We start from the raw sequence: 16,759 nt of genomic DNA, 5'->3' as shown, positions 1-16,759 counted from the left end.
GCAGAAGCACCAGCACGTGAGACCAGGCCAATCAGACTCACTCCTGCTGCAATAAAGACAGGCTCCACTCACTACTTGTCGCCAGATGGTGAATGATCACCAGTTAGTTCTGAGCACCGGTCTGTCTAGCTCCCTGGTTTCTGAACTCCAAGTAACTTGTGTTTGCTTCCTCCTAGTCTGGATTGCCCACCTGCTCATGTCCCTCCAGGAACAACCTGCATCAGCCTGTCCCTCGTCTACCCCTGGATCCTCTGTTTCACGGCCACAGTCGGCTTCTCTGCATGCCACCAGCCAGCCACCTCTGCACTCCCTCCTGCCCTCTCGGATTCCACTCACCTGGTCCTCAGCCAACTCTTCCACATTCCTCCGAAGCCACACACAAAGCCCGTCGCTGCAGTCTCCAGCCACCGTTGTCCCTACCACCTGCTGCACACCGAATCCTCTTCAGCCTCTCTGGCTGTACCATCTAGCACTTCATCTCGGCTAGGAGAGTCTCCGGTTCCCCTGACCACCCACTCCCCTTCAGTCCTGTTCAGCTAAGTCCCAGTCCTCGCAAACCAGACTAATTTAGTTCTCGTGTAGTTTAGTGTAGTTCTGAAATTTCTTGTACTAGAATTCTGAGTAGTCTTGTGTATTTTAATCTCATAGCTTAATTTCTAGGTTAGTATTTGTTCATGATTAGTTTGTGATTCTAGCAGTCTCTAGTTCTGTTTTTAGTGAGTGTATTCACTCTTCTGAGTCTGTAGTCTCTGGTTGGTATTTCTCGTACAGTATTTTGTAATTAGTTTGAGTCTGCCTGGGTATTCCCTTCTATGGGTTTGCTCTTTCCTGTAAATCTATTTGTAGCATTATTCCCCGCCAGCCCGCTAGGGGCTCACCTGAGTTATTTTGTTCTCGGCGGTATCAGTTCCTGTTCGCTATTTCTAGTTGTAGTTTCCTAGTTATCATTTGTAGTCCTTTGTACCTGAACCTTTCGTTCTGTAAAATAAAGGCCTTTGTTTTGAACTCGTGCTCCATCTCCTTTCCTGCACATGAGCCTCATGGAAACATAACATATTTACTATATAAACCATTATTGCATTGCATTCACTCTGTTTCCCCATTGTGTCCTTTCTGAGTGTCCCTGGTCCCAGAGCTTTATTTATTTTATTTTAAGATGTACAGTTATATCAAAAGTTATTTATTAATAAATGTTGTCAAAATGTTTGTGAACCGTACTGAATTTATTTGATTTGATGGTCAGTTATTGATTACATTCAGACACTAATTAAACTACGAAGTTACAACAACATACATCACACTAATTCAAGTTAGACATTATAATGTTCCAGCCCTTTGCTTTAATACATTTTCTCTGACTGGACCTCTTTAAATTTTAGTTGAGTACCACTGGTACAGGGTGTTTGTCATTTTGTAGTGCTGTCTGAATGTTAAGTTACAAATGCTACAACCTATATCATGCACTCAAAATATCCTACAGTGTGCCATGAAAAGTAGTGTACAGCTGATGGCCACTAACCAAGCAATGTGTAACATCATGCATTGTGTGAAGGAGAATGTGAAAGAGACAAATGGGAGCATGAAAACTTGTCATTAAATGGATAATTTCGGACAAAGCCTCAGTCAGTTTGTTCTTTTGCCTACCTTTGTTGCCGTAGTCAATTCCAGTTTTTTGTCAGTAGTCTGTCTCCTGTTTAGCACTCAGTTCCTCTCCGCAGGTCACCAGAGCCCTTCCTGTGCCCCCTTTACCTTAGTCATTGTCCGAGTTTATGTAAGTCTTCCCATTTTCTCCCAAACGCTATATCCCTCCTTCATCCAGTTTCCCAGTTCCCTGCACAGTGCTTTCTTAAGTTTATCTTTGGTAGAATAAACTCTTCAAACTGGAATCCTGGTCTGTTGTATTTCCTGTCTGTGCTAGGGTCTCTGATACTCCATGACACTCCTGCATTTGGGTTCCAATGGAAAGTATGCACAGATCAAAGCACCTACCAAAACCAGCAGTGACTACTTCAATTACAACTCTGTTTATGAATTTTAAAGATGTGGATGAAAGAAACTCCTTGTACAGTCTCTCCTCATAACAAGCATTTATTTTAAACGCTATTTGTGTTCCCGGTGCCTGTGCAGTCAGTATGCTTGCAGTGCAGCGAGTCCACCTGATTATACATTTTGGTCTGCATACAGAAGGATCCACACAAACCCTTGCAGACTTGAGTGGATGACAAAATGTACATGACGTGAAAAGCAGGGACGGACTCACACAGGCCTTATACTGCCTGCATTTGCAAGGATGCAAGGGTCTAAGTGAATGTGCATGCATGAAATATGTAAACATCAATCTACTCTTTATCTATGGAATATGTTGTTCGAGTAAACTACAAATTCATAACTGCAACAACATAAGACTCTATAGTTATGCCAGAAGGTCTAAATCTGTACAGACGCACAGCCATTATTTGGGCTAAATGCATTCAGCTCATCATTGTCAACATGCTAATATACAATGTTAAGCAGGTATATTGCCAATATTCACTGTCATGCTTTAAAGCGGTAATATGCTCACATTTGCCTTTGATTGGACACTAAATGTAGATGAAATTCTAAAAAAAACTGAAGTATTAGCTAATTTAACAGTTTCATCTGATAATGGTGCTTGGTTTTAAAAAAAAAATAAATCTGAACATAAATGTTAAAACACTACATCCTGAAGGGGAACATGAATGTCTGAACCAATTGTTATGGCAATAGTTTTTGAGAATTTTTACTCAAAATTACAAATATCTATGTGCATCATGGTGTCACTACAATACAGCATCTGAGAAAAAATACCTGAGAAAAAATACCTCTACCAAACGGTATGTTAATATATTCAATACTGACTGACTTATTTCAGGTTAGTGGACTGACCACTTAATGTGTCAGAGCGAAGAGTCAAACTTTGCCAAACAGCTTTCTCTTACATTAGCCTGTTTTTCTAAGGTACATACAATCCCCAGCCACAGTTGGACAACTTCCACTTGCCTATTACTGGAAACATTAAAGCACATTTATTTGATCGGACACTATTTATTTAAATTTCTTGCAGGTGACCCTTCTGTCAAGACACAAAGTAGAGCCTAGGCTGTCATGCAGAGACCCATACAGACGTGCTCTTTCTCACATGCTGTGTCAGCCAGACTAAAAGTGTGTCTCACCTGTTTGAGGGCCTCCTGTTTGCTCTTGCTGAGTTCTTCATATTTAAGTTTCCATTGACTGAGTTCGGCCTCCAGTCTCTCAATGCTCTTACTTAGAAGAAGCTTGTCTCTAGAGAAGACATAATAATAACATTAGTGATTTTCAACACTCAAACTTACTATTCTGGTGCCTGGGTGATCTATTATGTGAATGAGCAAATGTCTGCAAAATGTGGGTTTTTTTTTTTTTTTTTTTTTTACACTTTATATTTACACATTAACCGTTTTAACTCTAACTCCTGCCAACAGGGTGGAAAGGTACAGTGCTCAGCATAAATGAGGACACCCCCTTTGAAAAGTAAGATTTTAATCAATATCTCAACAAACACAAGGACAATTTCCAGAATTTTGACAAAACTAAGGACATTTGTTTAACTCATACCATGAAGGTAAGGTTAATAATATAATGTGGAGTGGCAGTAAAATGTCCTTCAAAGTAAATCTACTCATTATGCAGACTGACCTCTTTTATTATGCTGTTAGATATTGAAATGCTATTACTTTTGCACAGGACAGAAAGCAGAAATTAACATTATAGCAAGTAGTGGATAAGCTAAATTCAACCTTTAACATACTCTTGGGTGGTTTAAATTTCAGAGTGTATTGCAATTTATATGTCAAAAATGTTCATATGTAAATTAGAGATTTGCAGAATAACTAGTAACTACAGACGGTCCTCGACTTACGTCAGAGTTCCGTTTCTACGGTGTGATGTAAGTCGATTTTCGCCATAAGTCGGAACTCCAGCGAAAATTTAAACATAGCCGTTATGTGCATCACGTTATGATCAGTTCTTCGGAAAAGTCATGAATACCAATGACTTTCATGCATGTCCGAATCATTTTACAAGAAGGTAACTGAATATTGTAATGGCCTGATATTGTTGTTGATGTTGAGATTTCAATGTTTATTGTTCAGTTCGAGATTTAGCTAGTGTCAGTGAACATACCATGTTTAGATAGCTCACCTCTGATTGGCTGACAGTCAGTAGTAGCGCGTGTGTCGAGCGAGAGAGAGCTGGGAATGGTGGCTAATTCTGGAGCTAAGTTATCAGGTTTTTGTAGTTATTTTGGCGTTGGCTACAGCCCACAGTAGCCTTGTGTGAAGATTCAATCAATGACCAGAGAATGGGATTAAGTCTCACTCATTAATCACAGAGCGTCTTTACAATATGTTGCCCTGTTTTTACAACTTGCTGGTCGGTATTTCTCCCTGTTCCAAGCGTTTTATTATATGTAATTTCACTTCCATGGAGATGCCATCAGAAGGGTCTGATTTACACTTAGGAGCCATAATGAAAGGAAAAAGTTAGCCAATGTAGCATAATCCAAGGTGGCGTACAACCAGCGAATGTAAACAAATTTGTCTTATAGCACCACGTGACGACATATTCGTCCAGTCTGCTCATCAACTAGTTCCACATATCCAGTTCCGATGTAACGCCGAAATGCCTTACGTTAAACCAAAGACCGGCCCATAACCAGTTCCAACATAACGACAAAACACCGTAGGTCGATGACGTCATAAATTGAGGACCTCCTGTATATGTAAGATTAATGTAGAGAAAGAAGCAAGTACTCATCATTTCCCCCTAAAATGTGGCAGAGCAAAAATTAGACAGCATCATCTAACAGAAGTTGCATTCCACCATGTTCTTTCAGAGTGTGCTACAGTTTGGGGTTTTCTGTGTCTCTTACTCTCTCTCTTTCAGCAGAACTTTCTGGGACTCATCCAGGCGAAGCTGCAGGGCATTGAGTTTGCTGGAGTCTTCATCCACCATGGTCATGTCTTCCCACAGTTGCCTGTTTCGTTCCTGCCGGCTCAGAGCGGTGGATGAGCGAAAGCCAGCTGGGTTAACACCACCACTACCACTGCCACTGTCCCAGGCCTCCTGCGTGTCTGTGCCTGGGGTCCTGGAATGCAGGACAGATTCCAGCAGCTCCAGGTCCTGACAGAGCAGAATAAAACGACAAGGAAGAGAAAATGAGACTGTTTTGCTTATAAAAAGGACATGGTGACACTGGTATATTACTGAAACCCAGATATAATGCTGATAAGGCAGAAAACAAAATCCATGACAAGAATCCTCTTTTAATCAGTTTCTGCTTTAAAATATAGGCACATATTGGTACTTAAAGTGCTGATTGTTACATTAATAATGATAATGAGTAAATGAAAGAGAAGGAGAGACAATTCAAATGGGAAAATAAGACAGACCTTAATGTACAATGCCTATGTCATGAATAGGTCATCAATTAGATTTTAAAGCAATAAAAGTAAGTACATCCATAAATCCAATAATATCCAATGTTTGGAAAGTTGGTGCAAATTTATTTAAGCAGTTTGTTCCAATGTCATGTCAAATATTTTCAGTTCAATTTTTCAGTTTTTGACAGAGATATGCACAGTCAATGGCAATATACAGTGAGGCTCTATGGGTGAGCTTTTCACTGTCACTTGTATTTATTAGCAGTTTACAACTCCATATCCCTGCTTGAGAAACAGTTACCCTCCATTCCATTACTCTTGATAAACATCAGCGGGGTTTAATGCTTCCTTTCATTGTCAGTCCCAACACAATCTGACGTGGTCTTGTATGCATTCATATGAAGCTGCCGTATTTTGAAGGGGTTAGAATGATAGGACTCTTGCAATTTTTTGCTCTTCTGTCACTATTTTCCACTCCACCCTCTGTTCCTCCCTACCAAAGATGCAAATCATACTGTTTCATCCAACCAGTTATCTGAGCTTCTGCCAATGTGCTCTCACAGTAAAACTCAGAGTAGCTTCTCATGAACAAAACTAAACTAGAAACGTAGAGCTTTTCCTCCTCCCAACACAGTAAACCTGTCTGCTTTGGCAGTAAAAAAGTAAAACTTTGAATGTTTCTCCACCCTTTATCTTTCACAGCATCTGCCAGATGTGAAATATTAATGCTCTGTCTCCCACGGGCTCCATAACTCTGCATATGTCTCCAAGATATTCATCATGCTGCCTTTGAGTCTCGAGAAAAGTAATGCCATTATAGTGAGAATGTCTTTTTTGCAGGTATTTGGTCACAAGGGAATATACTGAAAAGTCAATGGAACAACAAAGTAATAAGTATTTGTTATCTGGTAGCTTACATATTATTTATTACACACAAACCTCAGAGCCATGGCAATATATTAGGACCCTACCTGACACAAACTTGGTTGGGTTTTTGTTTCTCAGGACTAAGAGGACCTGTGGAGATCTGTACTGTGGGGAACACCAAATCAGTAAAATACCTAGGAAAAAGAACTAAATAAAGACCAGAGAGAGACAACATCAGTTGTCCACAAATACCAGACCAAAACCGCTCACAGGGAAATTGCAAAGAAGGCATTTACAGTGTGACAGTGACGGACATGATCGGGCTGTTGGCTTAAAGCATGCTAGGCATCAACAATAAAGTTGATTAAAACATGTAACCATCCAAATATGGTATTGTAGTAACACTCTACACTGTGATCACTTTACAAACAATGTTCTGTTTCCCAGCTTTAGACATAAGCGGTCTGATGAATTCATGTAACGGGTTACAACTGTGGTCGTGTATGTATAGTTTTTTTCCTGTGCTTTGTGTTTTTCCTCGTTATGTGCCAATCTGATATTCAAATAGAGCTGCGCCATACCACCACTGGGATTGGACGTCAGGATGTCGGGTCAGCACCAGGATTGGTCGGGCTCCCATGAAAGCCGGTACTAAAGGTGGAGTGATGACATTGCCTCCAGGTCAGAGGGCGTGCCATCCATCCTCCACTGATTCCAACCAGCAGACATCAGCACAACTCATTCATTGTTTAGTAGACTGTGTGTTGATAATGTATAGTAGGAGTGAGCAGCCATTTTTGGTTTAACCATTTTTCTCTCATGTTTAAGTTAGGATAGGGAGGCAAGACTGCATTTTTCTGTTACCAATTTTTTGTTTCATCAGGCCAGTCTTGCTCAACAGATTACTGTGTTTTTTGTGTGTTATTTTGGTTTTGCTCACTCTGAATTTAAGTTAAAACATTACCACTGCTTTGTTTTTGTTTAAACCACATCCTTTGTTAGCTCATCACCCTGACAGTAAATAAACATTTCATTTTTCTGAGAAAACGTGCTTTTGTGGCTGCTCGGACCAGTGAAAGACGGCACTTCATATTTCGTTCCAGTGACCTCTACACTGGGCGTAACACATGCTATTAACCTGTGATATATATACATATAGTCGAGATGTGCCAAATGGAAAACAGAGATGTGATGCTGCCACTGTCATTACAGATGATCCCCAACAGAGGGACCCGATGTGTAACAGATGTCTGTAGGATGAAGCATATTGTGTCACATGTGGAAGTACTCAGTGTGTGAGAAGCAGAACAATGAAGGGAGACAGGAAATGAGGCTGTGCTGTGTGTGAGCAGCAGCTAGCCACTGTTCCGAGACCACCCCTGCTGCCAGCTTTAACAGACACATAATCATGGTTGATTTGGAACTCTATAGGTCAAATGTATTCATATGTGTGTTATCAAAACCTTGCTTAATCAAGATAAAGGCCTGCGTGTCTGATAGGAAAGGAGAGGGATCTTAAGTCACAGCTCTTTTAACACAGAAACCTTCATTTTGAGGATACAGCACATGTTCAAATGTACATGTGTGTATACATGGGTCTATACAACTGCTGAGAAACAGAGGAACCTACCACTGCTAAAAACACCATGCTGGAAGTCCAGTAAGATCAAGAGTAAGTTATGAACACAGGATGTCAAAGCAGTGCTATCAAATGTGACAACAGAGGGCCAGTGTTAGTATGACTAAAGCAAATGCAGCTCTCTCTCCTAAAGCTACTTCTGCTGCTGCTACTAGGACCAGCACCACTCATTTCAGAACCTACAGAGCTTTCCATCTTGAAACAAATGATCCTCCAGAGCATTCACTACTACTAAAGGTTATATCTCATTTATGGCAATAGATAAGACAAACAGACAAACTGAAAAATGGGACGTGTATTACAGAACAGACCTATGGGACAGAGTAACACTGTCAGCTCCTGGACAAATCCTGGCACTGCCCTCCAGACACATAGAAGGAGAGCTCATAGGGGCAAGATGCCATATTTCTTTAAGATTGCTATGAATAAAAACAAATAATGAATATGGATCACGACATATATACTTCTGCCTTTAACAATAGTGTCGTTGTACTTTACACTCTAACTATACAGCACCTTTTGCACACATTTAAGGCATTAATTTTCAAGGAACTCTGCCACTGCTATTATTATCCCTGTTGGCCTAAAAACTAGAAACTATTTATAATAGCACGCTCAGGGCATGAATAAAATCAGTTTGTAAACTAAGAACCCCAGCTGAATTTTCTCATACTGAATAAAGTCAGCTGACATTCACCAATCCAACTAATCATACAATGTTTGTCTGTGGTATAGAGAAAAAGCAAAAGGTTTTTTTTTTGTTTGTTTTAGAAGTAACCGACTAGAAATAAGGGAAAATTCTCCACGTGAGAGATCCAGCTTGAAGTAGCTGCAAGATCTCCCTGCAACTGATGCTTCAGTCTGAGTAAGTCATCTTAAAATGCTCCAGCAGCACAAATGGTAAAGAGATGCATGTTTAATTTATTGTTTTTCTCTGACATTTTCATCTGTAGCTTTTATCAGGAGACAATGTGTCAGTATATTGTGATTATAATTATAGCTGCATAACATCTATGTGTGTATAAAGCAGGTAGTCACAATAACAACAGTACAAACATGTTTTTTTTTGTTTTTTTGCTATTATACTTTTCTTTGTACTACATAACATCTAACATCTTAGGCAACACTAGCTTTATCTCCTAAATTTACTAATACATAACTCTGTTAAGTCAGTGAGACTTGATATAGTAACTCTTATTAGTCTTTCATAGAAAGTCCTGACATCACATCCAGTTTATCTGCTGCTACTCCACTTCCTCTGCTTGTACAGACCATGTATATGACATAGTAGTCTTGAGTTTCCAATGCCTCATATAACTTTTATTTTATATGATGAAATCATTGAAGCAAAAGCATTTTCCTCGCAAAAAACAATCATGCATTTTGTTTCTTTCATAGATTTATTACAGGTCTTTGAAGGACAAGATCTGCTGGGTGAAAAATATGCATGGAGCAATTGAACTAAATGTTGTGCTTTCAGACACACTTGTTTCTTCAGCACAGTCCACACGTTTTTGATGAGGCCTAAGTCATGACTTTGGTCTAAAACCTTAATACTAACCCATTTTACCCATTTCTTTATTACTTTTGATGTGTTTGGGGTCATTGTCTTGTTGGAAGGACCCAATCTTCTGGCTGATAATTTTATCTTTTCCTGCACTGCAAAAATTAACTGTCTAACCTAGACTTATAATCTTATATCTAGCCAAAACGTCTTTTTGATCTTGTTTTGAGAATAATTTACTATGCAAGAGCAGGATTTGTAAGATTATTAATCTTGTTTTAAGATGATTTGTCTTTTATTTCTTACTTAGTCTGTAAATCCTAAAATTAGTTATTTTACATGCATAATAAGATAAATGACTGTCAGAGACTCTGTTTGATGCCACAGTTCATCTTGTCAGACCATTTTTAGCTGTAAAAACTTGTTTCAAGACCTCCTAGTAACAAGTGATATACTTGGACTTTGGTGACATTATTGGAATTATTACAAACACTGATGTTGTACCAACATCAACACATTTATTTACAAAGCTGTACTAATGAGTAACATCACATGCTGTATCAATTCATTATTACAACACAGACAGTAACAGAGCACATATCACCACACCACATCTTCATCTTGGTTATTCATTTCAGTTTTTAAGTGCAATGACATCATCAAGGTTATAATTAGTTAAAACATAAACACTTTCTCCATACATTCTATATATTACACTTTGGCTGTCGCCACAAACTGTTTCAAGCAATTCTTTATAATTTGAGAAGCAACAAGTCTGATTTCAAGTATTTTGACCTGAAAATCAGCATTTTTGGCTTATTTAATCTTTTTGTATACTTACGTGGGACCTTATTTCCAGATTTAAAAATCTTATTTCAAGATTTATCAAGTAAAATTTACTTGCTGCATGGACAGATAATTTCACCAGTTTTAAGTGATTTTACTCTCAAATTCAGCGTTTATATCTTATATTTGGGCTACTCTTTTTTGACGTGTGAAGAATGTAGAGGTAATTCTCCTTCTTCATTAAAGGAGTAACAATTTACTTTGTGTGAATTACCAGTTCCACTAGCACCTAAACATCCCCAGAGCATCATACTACCACCATCAAGCTTGATTTTAGGTTTGGTGTTCTTGGTGTTAATAATCACCTTCTCTCCAGCAAACATATTTCTCTTTATTTTTAGTGAAAAAAGGGAAATTTCTGTTTCAGTTGACCACAAAACTTTCCTCCAGAATGCATTTTCTTTGTTCATTTGATCAAGCTTTAAGGTGTCACTTCTAGAGGAAGGGCTTCCTTCTTCCATGGTAGGCTCGTTGCAGTGTAGAAAAACCTGTGTTCCAGCAGCTTCTAAACCATTACAGACCTGCTTTTGGTGATTCTTGATTGACTCTAGGTGTTTTGGCTCCAAGTGACTTTCCTGAGTTGTTTAAGAAAATAATTTCCTTTTTTCATATCTGCGCTGAGCTCCTCAGACTGTTAGTATGGTAATGACTGTTGGTAATGTTTGTGGTTAAAGAGTATCAAATGGGCCTTATTCAAACTGGCTCAGAGAAGTCATCAGCTGTAGCCAATTGTAATCACCTATGACCATTATGAAAATTAGATTGATACAGCTTTCTACAAAACCAAAACTAATTGATCATTTTGTCACAGAAGATCTATTAAAAAAATGAAATAACTAAATTGCATTAGTGTTTTTCTGTGACAGATATGCCTGTGTGATTCCATCAGAGAAAACTGAGAGTTGTAGAAGTCATTGGAAACTCAAGATTGCCATGATATGCATGGTCTTTACAAGTGTATGTAAACTTTGCCACCACAATGCCACCAGCAGGTTTCTGGGTTGACCCCAGGCTCTCCTTCCAGTTGATTGTGTCCAGAATTTTCTGTGACCAGAAAATTCCCAATTCAAGACTTCTAGGAGGTACCCTGATCATATCCCTCAACCATCTTAACTGGCTCCTTTTAACATGAAAGAACAGCAACTCTACCCCAAGCTCACTCCGGTTGTCCAAAGTTGTCACCTCATTTTTAAGGCTGAGCCAGCCACCTAATGGAGGGAATTCATTTTGGCCGCTTCTATCGACCATGTCATTCTTTCAGTTACTTCCCAGAGTCCATGGCCACAGGTGAGGGTCTAAACAAATATCGATTGCTCAATCTCTTAAATCAAGAGTTTCACCTTCTGGCTCAACTCCATCTTCACCACTATGGTCTGGGACAAGGCCCTATGTTTTCAGTATAAAATGGCCTTCACAGAGCATTTCAGAGGGACTGAGAGTATGAAATGCTAATGCTAAAATTTCACACAAATTTGAATTACTAATGAGTGCATGTCCATGTCCAAATGTCAGTATGGATAAGCAGAGTCACAGTGAGGCATGGTCGGGTGTTAGCTATAGATTTAGGATAGTCTGCACAGAATAGGTTGACAGAGAAGTACTGCAGTATCTGCAAGCTCACTGAGCCCCTAGGGATAAACAAGCATGGTGAGTGTGCGCATGCATAGGTAGTGGGTACCCAGACTGATGGTGTCTCCCTGAATAGGACACCTCCTAACAGACACACTTCTGGGAGTGAACTAACAGGGCTGTATTTTATAATCCTGATGGAGACACGGTAACCAGTGTGGCCTACATACACTGAGTCTCAGGTCACATGTACCAGCAGAGGACATCAGACAGCACATTGTTATCAGGGAGATAATCATTCCATTTCATATTTTTATGGCTGGATCTATGACAAGACCGTTCTCAGTGTGCACCACGCAATCTCGATTTCTGCACAAGTAAATACTGTTGCTCAACTATTAACACATGTGGATCACAACACTATGCAAATGAACTTGTGCTGTCAAACGATTAAAATTTTTAATCAGACTAATCACAAGGTTGTAGTGGGTTAATTTCGATTAATCAGGATTAAATAGCATTAATTTTTATTCTATATAATCAGATGGGTTAATTGTGCTAAAAATTTTAATCAGATTAATCATGATGATGGATTAATCCGCATTAATGCATTCATTTTGACAGCCCTAAAATAAACATTAACATATTGCACACACAAATAACATCCATCCATCCATCCATTATCTATACACCACTTAATCCTCATTAGGGTCGCGGGGGGCTGGAGTCTATCCTAGTTCACTAAGGGTGAAGGCAGGGGACACCATGGACAGGTCGCCAGTCTATCACAGGGCTACATATACAGACAAACAATCACACTCACATTCACACCTATGGACAATTTAGAATCACCAATTACCCTCAGCATGTTTTGGGACAGTGAGAGGAAGCCGGAGTGCCCAGAGAAAACCCACGCATGCACAGGGAAAACATGCAAACTCCACGCAGGAAGATCGCAAACCAGGGATCTTCTAGCTGCAAGCAGAAAGTGATAACCACCAAGCCACTGTGAAGCCCCACATATAAATAACAGGATAACTAAAAAGGCAGTTGGAATAATTTTTTTTTTGTTATTAATTAATTTTTCAATGAAGACAACCTTGTTAGCTAGCTGATGTTTAGCATGTGGACCATCTCAGTTTAGCGTGTCAGGAGGCTAACACTTACTTAAAGAGCACTAAATACATGTCAAAGTGTAAATACACTGAAGATCAAAATTAGAGAACAACCTACAATTTCCTGAATGTCAAGGCCACCATGTAGTCATATTTGAAAATATCCAAACAGGAGTTAAAGAGCAATATTTGAAGAATATTTCATGAGTTACATATATTCTGAAGCACAATATAAAAAACTTAAATGAGATATTAGAAAAAGAACACTGATCAAAATTAGAGAACACTTTCAAATACCTCCCAGTTATTGGTGTTAATCTGGCAGCTGGTGTAATTTCCTTAATTATCCTGACAAACCCTGTTTAACTGGCAACCTAACTTTCCAGTTTTCACTGACTCTGCGAGAAGGTGAGCCGTTCTAAAGTGACTGAAACCCTCTGGCAGCAGGTTGTCCAGATGAGGGCCAAAGGGATGACCCTATCAGCCATAGCAAGAAAAGATGGTTGTTCCAAATCTGTGATTTCTAGAATATTGCATCTTTACAAGGTAACAAACTCAGTCAAGTCCCCCAAGAAGGCTGGTCATCCACGAAAGACAAATGCAGAGAGGACAGGATAATGCAGAGGATCTCAGTGGGCAATTGGTTCAAAGCTGCAGCTGGAATTGCTTGTCAGTTCAGTGCTGAACAGGGTAAGGATCTGTCTCATCACACAGTGTCTTAACATTTTAGAGCATATGGACTGAAAGCCCACTCTGCAGTGACCAAACCTCTCATTAACAGAAAGAATCAAAAGGCTGGACTAACCTTTGCTGAGGAGCATGTTGTGTGGACAGAGAAGAACTGGTCCAAAGTTCACTTTATTGATGAAAGCAAGTTTAATTTATTTGGGTCTGATGGGAAACATTATGTTCGTTGTCAAACTGGGGAAAGACTGAAGCCAAAGTGTGTAAAAAAAAAAAAAAAAAAAAAAAAAAAAAAAGGTCAGTGAAAGGTGGAGGAGGAAGTTTCATGGTTTTGGGGAATGTTTTCTGCAGCAGGAGTTGGGCCTCTTATACAGCTACATGGCAGGGTGAATGCAAATGTTTATCAGAGCCTTCTTTGAAAACATATGGTTCCTTCCCTGCGTTCATCACCCAATCAGACAGCAATTGTCATGTAGGACAATGACCCGTCACACAGCAATATAGGTAAAGCAGTTCCTTGAAACTGAAAACATTGAAATAATGAAATCGCCAGCCCAAAGTCCTGATCCTAACCCTATATAGAACCTCTGGAAAGTCATTGGCAACAAAGTTATGGCCAAGAAATTAACTACAGTCACCGAACTGTGGTAGAGATTGGAAGAAGAGTGGACCAAAATCTCAATTTTCCACAAAATAAAGTTTTTTTGTTGAGGTGGCTTGGTTATTTTGAAAAGTATGGTATAGCCACAACTAAAAATCCTTCAGCTGTTGAGCAATGAAGGTTGCATTGTTTCTGCAAAAATCAAGTGTTCATAAATTGTTCTCTAATTTTGATCTCCAGTGTACGTGTATGTACCAATTTTCATAGAAAAATATTCAATAGCTGGTAAGATGATTCACTTAAAACACCAAATGTCAACCTAATTTTGGCACTAGAGAGAAAAGTCAAGGGATCTCCAAAGTAGGAAGAATTATTGGCAATTCTACAATTTCATTTAGCAGAAATTTTTATCCAAAGCAACGTCCATCTGAGAGTAGATGCAACACAAGCAAAGATCTAGTCAGGAGAAAACAACCTGGATAAGTGCCACAAAACAAGGTTAAGTGTGATAATAGGACCTTGGTGCCTACGTCGGTGTGGGTAATAGGATTTTTTTTTCTTCTTGCAGTCTGTCAAGTGCAAAGGTGTTCAGTGAAGAGCTGAGTATTTAGTCTTTTCTTAAAGACTGAGAAGGATTCTGCAGATTGAACAGAGTTTGATAACTCATTCCGCCACCAGGGAACCACAGAAAAGAAGAGTCTAGCTATTGACCAGCACTGCTGTGGTTTTATCAGGTGCCTTTTGTTGGCCGAGTGTAGCGAGCGGGAGAGAGTGTAGACCTGAATGAGGGAGTTCAGGTAGGAGAGAGTACCTTTTAGCAAAAGTAATAATATGTAAAACTAAAACATTTTTCATCACCTAGGCAAACTTCAACTCCAATTTGAAAGCATTTTCTTTGTTATCTATGGATGTTTTGTCATCTAATCTGTGTAACCAACATTAAATCTCAAAGACATCAGCTGATGAAATGAAAAAATTCAGTCTCATTTAAACGCATGCTGCAGCCTCACCTTTTGTTGACCAATCTTTTGTCTGTCCAAGTCCACATCTCTCACTGGTTCTGGTTCTGGAGATGCTGGTAATCCTTCCTCCACCCTGTCCAGCTTGCCATCTGTGTGGACCTGAGAGGAGGAGGAGGAAGCAGCGGAGGAGGGAGAGATAGAGGGAGTAGAGGAAGAGTAAGCACCACGAGGGTGTGTGGGGGAGAAAGAAGTGGCAGATGGAGGAGGAGCTGCGTGGTCGCCACGGACATGCAGCATCTCCTGTCGAAGCATCTCATTCTCTGAGGCAAGTTCCTGACGCTCCCGCCGAACACTGGTTAGCTCCTTGGTGAGTGTGTCCAGCCGCTGCCTCAGCTGACGGACCTCATCACGAGCTCGGTTACGCTCGGCACGGACCTGGGTAACAAACAATGCTGACTGATACATGATAACCTATCAGCCATAAGCCCAGTGAGATAAAAATGCTTAACTTCTGAATTTACAGTTTCATGTTTCAAAAAAAGACCCAATGAAAGATTTTTTTCAGTAGGTTTACAAGTGTGTAGTCCAGTGAACCAACTAAAATCCTTTAAAACATCAGTATAAACCCTGCTACTGCAAGATGTTTTAAGGAATGTGTGCACATTTTATTGACCTTTCGAGAAAGAGAAATTGAATCAGATCTTGTAGCAGTATTATACTAATTCTCTGCTTTCCAGCCTTTTTTTGCTCTTGAATTCAGGGAATAGCTGCCCACCTTGCTCCACTTCTCTCTCCAGTTGGCTGTGCAGTCTGACCACCACCTCATCGTCTTCTCCATTTGAGTCGCTCTGGCCCGAGCCTCCTCCAGCTCTCTGAGCCTCAGTTCCTCCCTGCTCTCCCAATCAGCTCCAGCCCCCTCACTCATGGCCCCCAGAGAGCATAGCCCGAGGCTCCCCAGCCCGGGCGACAGCAGCAGTGGGGGGCTGGAGCTAGGTGTTTCTCCGGTGGGGCTGGGGGTGTGGGTGAGGCTGTCTGGGGAGCGTATCCCCCTGTCAGATCCCAGACCCAGGCTGCATAGGAGGCCACCTCCAGCTGACTTGCTGCCTTCAGACAGGTGGGGGCTTGGAGTGTGATTCATGATAAGAGACGATTGTGTTGACAAGGACAGAGAATGAAGGGGTGGAGGGTTGTGAGCAACTCAAGAGAGCATCGTCCTCTTCAGTCACTGATCAGCCTGGAGACAGAAAGAAAGCAACAAGACAAAGTATTAAGTAAATACCACATGCATGTACATCTGGCATGCATCTTGAAAATCAGCCCTGTCAGAGAAGAAAATTATTTAGGATTAATGGGGGGGGGGAAGAAAATAAATTTAAAACACAAAAACAAAGAAAGTATTGACTGGAAGGCTGGTACACAAGACTGAGATTGAATCTGCTACTAATGCTTAATGGAACGTAGCACTTTCTAAAACAAACAAAAAAAAATGGTTATGAGAACACGAACAGACAGGAATGAATGAATGAATCTG

The 16,759-nt window shown here is 40.1% G+C and overlaps 1 protein-coding gene across 3 annotated transcripts in view; it reads right to left on the bottom strand.

Moving 5' to 3' along the window:
- The window catches only part of ccdc102a (coiled-coil domain containing 102A), a 113,876-nt gene that overhangs the window by 37,685 nt on the left and 59,432 nt on the right, over window positions 1-16,759 (bottom strand). For 2 of the 3 annotated variants that reach the window (XM_023276770.3, XM_023276769.3), the window contains exons 2-5: window positions 16,004-16,462; window positions 15,277-15,663; window positions 4,931-5,181; window positions 3,195-3,303 (exon numbers count right to left, since the gene is read on the bottom strand). In XM_023276770.3, coding sequence (XP_023132538.1) covers window positions 3,195-3,303; window positions 4,931-5,181; window positions 15,277-15,663; window positions 16,004-16,366 — 1,110 coding nt within the window. In that variant the 5' untranslated portion in view covers window positions 16,367-16,462. The remainder of the gene's footprint in view (window positions 1-3,194; window positions 3,304-4,930; window positions 5,182-15,276; window positions 15,664-16,003; window positions 16,463-16,759) is intronic. The other variant, XM_035951223.2, reaches the window with a different exon arrangement.

The sequence above is a fragment of the Amphiprion ocellaris genome, chromosome 1 (assembly GCF_022539595.1).
Source record: "Amphiprion ocellaris isolate individual 3 ecotype Okinawa chromosome 1, ASM2253959v1, whole genome shotgun sequence".
NCBI lineage: Eukaryota > Metazoa > Chordata > Actinopteri > Pomacentridae > Amphiprion > Amphiprion ocellaris.
Note: the sequence above shows the minus strand (reverse complement) of the source record. Positions and strands in the feature narration are given on the sequence as shown.